General features: G+C 47.0%; 1 protein-coding gene across 1 annotated transcript in view; it reads left to right on the forward strand.

The window, feature by feature from the left end:
- Positions 1-2,003: 2,003 nt before the first annotated feature.
- Positions 2,004-8,914, forward strand: part of LOC106810527 (acetylcholine receptor subunit alpha-like 1) — a gene marked incomplete at its 5' end in the record, with an annotated part of 39,457 nt that continues 32,546 nt past the window's right edge. Inside the window, one exon of the mRNA XM_014813907.1 lies at positions 2,004-2,150. Coding sequence (XP_014669393.1) covers positions 2,004-2,150 — 147 coding nt within the window. The remainder of the gene's footprint in view (positions 2,151-8,914) is intronic.

Here is an 8,914-nt window from a genome sequence, read left to right on the forward strand (position 1 = left end):
ATGGCGGTATCAGTAGCACAATCATATGCGATGTTTGAATGTCGTGTCTCATTATTCTTAGTTTATGCTGATATTTACATACTAACTACTATAACTACTATATACTAAGAGCTATCCAGTTAGTATATAGAGATCAGATCTCTATATACTAACGTTATATATGATCTCTATTTACTAACGTCACCAGTGGTCTACACGGATAACCCATTAGTGCGTCGATTTGGCCTTCCCCAAGAGCACCATGGGTTAACCTGGTACGAAATACGGAACGCAATACTGGTTAGGGAAGATCAACGAACAGGTTTTGTTAACCCGGGGATTAATTATCATTGGATGCGCAGTGAAACATAGGAAAAAAAAGAATAACAATTGCAAATCTTCATTATTAATGAAAATTTAAGAAGATGCGGTCTCAAAGGAATAGAGAGCATGTCCAGTAAAGAACGATCATCGCTACCACTCAAAAACTCAGTCCTTGAGCAACACCATAAAACAGTCATTCACAGCTGGCTACATTCATGCAGCACTGATCCCGCACTGATCTATGCACTGATATTGTCGGCCATGCATGGTGGGGCATGGCTTAGCAATGGATTCTGGGATACTTACACCAAGCCCGCCGCCGCCCGCCCCAAGTGAGCACCCATCGTGCGATCGCTCACATTCATATCTCACCCGGGTTGACACCGGGTAACGAAAAAAATCGCACGTGACTGCCAAATCGAACGAATTATGGGGCTGGCCGCAGAGTAGACCCAGGTTAACTTGGGAACAAAGAGCGGAGAGCGGCGAGCCGAGGCAGGGGGATAGAGGACAAGACAACATGTCGCGCCCAGTGCGGCTCATATCAAGGTCTAATGTCCCCAAAGTTACTGCCGAACAGCAACCTAGTATCTAATAAGCCGCGCAGGATCCTGCCGCAGGACCTGCGCAGGCGATCGCGCGGGCTATAGTACTAGAGCTAATGCGAAACGTACCGCTGGGTACGCGGTCGCGGTATACCGGAAACGTACCCTGTCAACTATTTGAATATGGTTAGGGTTAAGGATTAGGGTAGGGTTCGGGTTAGGGAGCTAGGCGATTAGGCACCATATTGGTCACCATGTCCGACCCACACTGTAATTTGGTAAGATTTGTCCGCAATCATTTTATTGGAATAGCGCAAGTGCCGTGGAGCATATATAGAAAGTGACGTGATATATAGGAAGAACCATACTACTATCTAATATGCCGGACCGTACCTCGCCTACTCCACTAAACGCGAGTGGACTAGGGAGTCCCCTACAGCCTAAACTCCCATAGACCCTATACTCTACCCCTAACCCTATCACTTAACCCTACACACACACACACACACACACACACACACACACACACACACACACACACACAGCCTTATTATCATAGCAGACGCTGCGCCACGTTTTCTCTATACTACGTAGAGAGGGTGCGAACAAGCAGATGCCTGCCTGCCGCAGCTATTAAGAACCGTATCCGGACGACTACCCACTGGACAACTACCCCCCTGACAACTACCACCCGGACAATTACCCCCCTAGGACAACTCCCACCCGGACAACTACCACCCGGACAACTACCCCCCCTAGGGTTAGGGTTAGGGTTAGGGTTGTCCTAGGGAGGTAGTTGTCCTAGGGGGGTAGTTGTCCGGGTGGCAGTTGTCCGGGTGGTAGTTGTCCTAGAGGGGTAGTTGTCCGGGGGACAGTTGTCCGGGTGGTAGTTGTCCTACGGGGGGTAATTATCCTGGTGGTAGTTGTCCTAGAATCATTAAGAACGAAATGGCGTTCGTATCTAAAATCCGATAGGAAGGTATCTACCGGGCGTATACTGCTATATATATACGTACAATCGTATAAACGTTTATAACTATAATCAAGTAAGTATCATCTTTGCAGCGCTGTCGTCTTGCGTGCAGCCTATATAAAAACGGTCGAATTTCCATATTTATCTAATTTAGTGCTAGCTGATATTTCATCGCTGTTTATTTTCCAGAGTGCTCGGGCAGTCCGGACGCCGAGAAGCTCTTCCACAATCTGCTCAGTAAGCACAACAAGCTCGTGCGGCCCGTCAGTAACGTCAGCGAGCTGGTCCGTGTCAAGATGGCGCTCAAATTCTCGCAATTGGTGAACATGGTAGGTGGCGCAATCATCGCATGAGACGAGACGCATCGCTCGGCTCACCCGAGCTGTGTGTCTTGCTGTCGTGCTACGCAGGAGCAAAATAACGCGATTATTTCACATTACGGTAATTAAATAGATTATCTTGAGCGTTGATTGACAGTAAACCGTGCATCGACACAGTCGATAAATCTACGGATCATTGCTTTACCGTTACCGTATCTATTGTGTATATACCGCCGTCAACCTTCGGTAAAACGCGGCGGCGCCGTATGTCGGTTACGTAGCCTGCCGCCATAGCCTACATTCGCTATGACTCATGGTCTCACCAACTCGATACGTTATGCGATGGGTAAGCCTTCGGGGTGGTCAACCCCGCCCTGTGGTTGCTCCGGCATGTCGGCATTCATGAGCAAGATGAAGCCGAGCCAGCTTCGTCTGATAGCGGCTTAGTAGTGCCTGCTGCTGCGTCACGTAGGACTTACGTGCAGTGAGCCTCGACCATGTAGTACGTACTGGCTCGAAACGCTAGCTGTGTTAGACAAGCATGCATCTAGATGCCATATTCTCCGTGTGTATCTAGCTCATTGCGTAAAGTATCGAAACCGGACCCACGCGGGTCATGCGTGTCAACACAACCCGTGATGCTGAACACTCTGTTTGCGCGCGAGAGTCCTTACACTCAGCTGTATATCTCACAGTCGCCGCGTCCATATAAATCACCAATTCGCTACGTGCTTCCACTTCTCTATACGAGCTTTCCAGCTACGGTCGCTGCGATGTGCTACCTGCTACTGCACCGGCTCTTGGCGTGGGCATGGTCATGGAATGAATCACATGAATCATGGCGTGGCATTGTACCGGGATAATGAATTAATGAATTTATGAATTTATGAATAAATGAATTAGAATAATGAACTATAGTCTTCAATTCACCTATCCCTGTTTGTATCGCTCATTCAGTACCTGATCACCTCATCGGCTATCTACTCCTCTGGCATGCGGTTCTACTCAATGCAGGCACTTGGTGCGTTTCAATAAAATCAGGAGCTAATAATGACAATTTGTCATTATTAGCTCCTGATAAAATATAATGCTAAATAAATACGAAATCTATTTACTACCAAAGTTTTAATGTTTTTCTACTCTCTTTCGCCTATTATTGCCGACAATTTCCTGTAATAGACTCTATATATATATGTGTGTGTCAGTGTGCGGCAGCGTGCGCACGGTGTACATGTGTGTTGCAGAGGAGCATTTGCACGGCATTTACAGGAAATTGTCGGCAATAATAAGCGAAAGAGAGTATAGAGAAACCTTAAGACTTTGGTAGTAAATAAATTTCGTATTTATTTAGCATTATATTTTATTGAAACGCTCCAAGTGCCTGTGGTTCTACTAACCACCTTCTCCATGCCGCATAATCTCCTTACTCGATATAGCTTCGGCATGATACAGGCGCCTCTCCGTGCGCTACTTAGTCCGGGCATCGGCTGGTAGCGTAGAGCACTCAGGTCAGGGACCGCTTGTGTGGCAGATTAACACGCGGCTTCAGCTCCCGCGGTTGTTATCCGTGTGCGCTATTAGACCGGTGTGCGTGTGGGCTGCAGGCGACTACCGTACATGCAGACAGTGCTCGCTTACTATACCTGTATCATTACGTGACCGCTTATATTCGGTAATCGGCATAGTAAACTGACGCGCGTAAAACGTAAAGCTTTGTTCGCGTAGCTTGGCACCCGATAGCGAAAGGGGGAAGAGGCAGAGAGAGAGAGAGAGAGAGAGAGAGAGAGAGAGAGAGAGAGAGGGAGAGAGAGGGAGAGAGAGAGGGGGGAAGAGGGAGGAATGGATGGATGGATGGATGGATGGATGGATGGATGGATGGATGGATGGATGAACGGACGGATGGCCGCATTGACACGCTGATATACACGCAAACAAACCTGGAGTCTGCTATGAGAGAGATTAGTACAATTAAGCCAACAGTGTCATTATTACAACCGATCGGTAAATGTAATACGTTCTCATGAGATCATATGGGCCGCATTAAATGCCTAATCGCGCGAATATAAAATGTCTTTGCTTAGCTGTAGACGCCGTGGTATACAGGTAGATCATAATTGTCATAGACGTAGAATTACGGTGCGTTTAACCCGTGTATACTTGTGTTATTTGTAAAAATCGTTGAGGAAAATTCCATATACGCTGGCATGCATAAAATTCCGATTACGAATGCACAATGCGCGCGAAAAAAATTGTGAAACCAGGTTGAAACGTATAGTTTCCAGAAGAAAGCAGCAGCTCCTTCTAGCGTGTGTGTGTACGTCCGCGCTGTAGGGCCCGGCACGTCAATTCAATTTTCAACTAATAAAAACGTGTTTCTACGGACGGCTAGAATTTCATTCGCCTTTACATCCGTGAAAAAAGTTCTACGGCGCGATATTTTCGAAAGCGAAACGGGCGTTTTACGACGGTCGCCCTTACGATGTAACATTCCAAGTTGCACTTCCTACCCACGCAGAGGATAATTCCAATTTAGAAACGATGGACAGATGTCCAACGTATCGGCTTACGCAGAAACTCGCTACGTCACATATTTCAAGTAGGAGCGCGCACGCGGGACCTTCTCTCACGGACGCGTGGTTCCTTGCCGCTAGCGTACGCCTGGCCAGCAACCCGCATTGGAAAAGCAGAATCAAAAATATGAAATCTTGCTCTTAAAACTGAATGTCAAACAGCCACTGTGTACTATCAGTGGCCGAGAGATACAGTAACTCCCGCACTAACAGCTATCGACTCGGCGAGCTACATCTCCGGCTTGGCGTGAGTGCAGAGCATGGTGATGTACCCTCCATATACTCTCAAGCAACAGCGCTGGCTTCCCGCCCTACCTTTCGAATTCCTCTCCTAGCGTGAACAACGTGTCGACGAAATTCGGCTGTCATTTTCGAATGAGGAAAATCGAATAAATTAATTCGGATCTGTAAATAAATTTGAGCGTAACGACGAACGCACGCACGCATTAAAACGCCCTCTACGCAACGAATAGTGTGCAGCATATTGCAGCATACATCTCTCGTCTTAAATATACTTATCCAAGTGCCTGCTTCTCTAGCGCCGTACCGAGCTTGCCACTCCTGCTATAAAAATACATCAACTAAATGACTTGAAAATGTCACTAATGCGAGATAACGACTTTGTTGTATGCTTTACCATTAGTCTAATATGAGTCTTTGAGTTGGCAATGAAATCGGCTTAGTGCAGTGAATTTGCTATACGTGCGACGCGCAGCAGCAGCAGGAGGAATGTGAACGACTATACTGTCTCCACACGTCCATACGTCACGTTGAACTCAATGCTGGCTGAAACCTATTTTCTTTGACATATTCATCAGTAACGTGGAACCGATATAGCTCATCAATTTGTAAAATGTTGGCCTTGTCGATATCTACGTGCACGCGGCGATGCTGTAGTAGTAGAGCGCGTGCACCCATTTTGTCCTCCAAATATCCCCGAGAGATACGAATATTGAGCTCTTACATTTGGTTCAGCTTGCGAAGGTTAATGCCTCACTGAAGAGCGTAAGGCGAGAGTACGATACGTAGAATAAGATACATAGAAATAGATAGATAGATAGATAGATAGCTAGCTAGATAATTTTTTTCAGTCCGTACTGCACGCCGGAAACGGTGCGCGCGCGTGCGCAATATCTCCCGGGAAGAACAATATTTTGCAAAAATTGTGCATTTAAAATGGAGAAGAGGTATTATATCACAGATTTATATGATAACGTTCCATTATTAGACCTCAATTAATAATTAGGAATAAGACCTTGCATGTCAGGTCAGGTCTATTTAGTATATTATTTCTATGTGTAGAACATAGGACTACCTAGGACCCCTTAACAACGGGTCATGTACGAAGTTTGTAAGCAGATATTGAAATGATGTGCTCGCGTTGTAATGATTCGTTTGTACAAGAGCACAATTAAAATAAAATTATCCGTATAGCAATTTAATGGCTTCCAGAATGCTTGAAATTGTGTTACTTCACACAATATTTCTGAAATTTACCGGGGAGCATATACGCCACGCTACCCAGCTGTCTGTCATGCTACATAAGGGAATTAGCAGCTTCTAATGACCAAGATTATGAACCAAAAATACAAATACTCGTTTATACGCTGGAGTCGGAATTCGACATACGAGGAGCACTACCCTGACGGATAGAGATAAAGCTGTAGTGTAGTAATATCACTGATGAAAAGCAGCGTGTCGCATACTAGAATTAGAAACCTGCGGAGAAAGTTGATGACATAAATAGGTTTGGGTCTGCTGGGGGTCAGAGTAAGCGTGTCACGGTGTTACATCCTGTAGCGTGGCAGGGAGACGACTGGGACTTAAAAAGCGCAATGTGGAGTCTTGCCCGTCGTTGCATCGATTTCTGCTACAAGAGACATCTAGTACATATACGGAACGAGGAGATAGCCGTGCAACACAAAATACGATTTCATTCATACTAGCGCCTACAATTCATGCTGCTGGTTGGTGCGTGCAGTGCCTGTGTGGACTCATGTGTGCGTGTGTGCGTGCGTGTGTGTTTGCGTGCGTGCGGATGTGCGTCTACGCGTCTTTTATTTGTCACTCTATTTAACGTTCTCTTGTTCTTGCGCGCGCTCTCTCTTTCTCACCATGTACGCACGTGCTTGTGTCCGTGTGTGCGTATGTGCGTGCGCTTTTGTTCGTTTGTTCGTACGTGCGCTTGTTCGTTTGTGCGTGAGTGCGTTTGTTTGTGCGTGCGTGCATGCGCAGGGAGCGAAGAGTAAAATCAATCACCAAAACTACATGAAAATACGTTCCACTCACAACCGTCTGTTCCATTGATGACTGAAATGGTTTTTGCTTCTCTCCGGGTGTTAGTCGCTGCCGACTGCCTACTGATGACTGTATTCTGACTACTGCTTGTCTAATGTCTATTAATTACTGCCTATACTGCATGTCTTTTGGACGCCTACTGCGTGCCTACTGCCTACTGCCTGATCTCTGGTTGGCGGTTCCTGCCTGCTGGCTGGTGTATTCTTGCCTACCTGCCTGTCTGCCCAACTACCTGCCTGCCTATCTGCCTGCCGGCCTGCTCAACTGCCTGTCTGCTTATCTGCCTGCCCATCTGCTTGGTTGACTGCTTGCCGACCTGCCTACTCACCTACCCGACTATCGACTGTCCACTTGCCTACTCCATGTAGGTTTCCTATTCTGAACAGTATGGAGAATACCATCTGCGTGCGTCTCTTTATCGTTGTGTGTCGTCAATGCATTCGATAACGCATGCAGAGTGAGGTATAGAATGGGAAGCCTGCAGTTCTCATGAAAAAATCGCACCGTGTTCGGTTTCATAGGTAATCACAATGCACTGTAATGCCGAAGCTGTTATTACTAATAGCGAATATAATTGCTATACTCTGCGACAGCAGCGCGACTAAACAAATTTGTGAAATAGAATCCAATAGCGCCAGCAACCCTCTAACAAGAGAGTGGTGTGTGAGCTAATGTAGGTAAGTGCACATGCGTGAGTGTCATCGACCAACGGCACATTCACATGTATGCGCGTACATAACTGCACAGACACGCAAGCAGTTATTTAAACACACGCGCGTTGAAAAAAAAAGGAAAATGAATACAAGGGAACGACAAAATGGAATAGGGGTTTTCGATGAAAAATAGAACCGCCCCCAGTGCGAAAATCTCGTTCATGCGAATACGCACGCGCGCGTGCGCGCATGACCAACACACACACACGACACAAACAGACACATGCACACAGCACACATACTACACACACACAACAGCACAAACACACACACACTCAGCACACACACAGCACACACAACAAGCACAGCACACACACACACACCATCACACGACACGACACACACACACCACACACCACACAATAACCCACAACATATCACACATTGCAACATCAGCCACAATCTTTTTTTTTTTTCATTCTTATCACGTACAACACACATCACACACAACACACACACACACACAGACTTAGTATCTATAGCAGACCTGGCGCCAACGTTTTTCTCTATTACTAGGCGTAGAGAAGGGTGCGACAAGCAGATGCGCTGCTGCCGGCAAGCTATTAAGAAACCGTATCCGGACGACTACCCGCTGGACAATCTACCCCCTGACAAACTACCACCCGGACAATTAACCTCCCGCTTAGGACAACTCCCACGCGCGACAACTACCAGCCCGACAACTACCGCCGCCCCGTAGGGCTTAGGGTTAGGGTTAGGGTTGTCTTAAGGAGGAGTAGTTTGTCGCTATTGGGGGTAGTTGTCCGGGTGGCAGTTGGTCCGTGGTGTAGTTGTCGCTAGAGGTAGTTGTCGGCAGGGGACAGTTGTCGGCGGTGGTAGTTTGTCCTACGGGGGTGTAATTATCCTGGTGGTAGTTTGTCCTAGAATCATTATAGACGAAATGGCCGTTCGTATCTAGAAATTCCGATTAAGTAATGTATCTACTGCTATACTGCTTCTGCTGTTGTCCAGCTTAACTACTGTGGTTTAGCTACTTCCTACGGCTACGCACTGCTGCTGCTGCTGCTACTTCTACTGTGCTGCTGCTGCTGGCCGGCCGCCGCTGCTGCTGGGCTGCTTTGCTGACTGCTGCTACTGGCTGCCTGTTACTGCTGCTGCTGCTGTTGTCCGTTACTACTGTTGCTTTAGCTACCTCTACTACTGCTGCTACTGATACCTCAACTGCTGCTGC

This window comes from Priapulus caudatus, unplaced genomic scaffold (assembly GCF_000485595.1).
Source record: "Priapulus caudatus unplaced genomic scaffold, Priapulus_caudatus-5.0.1 Scaffold449, whole genome shotgun sequence".
Classification (NCBI taxonomy): Eukaryota; Metazoa; Priapulida; class Priapulimorpha; order Priapulimorphida; family Priapulidae; genus Priapulus; species Priapulus caudatus.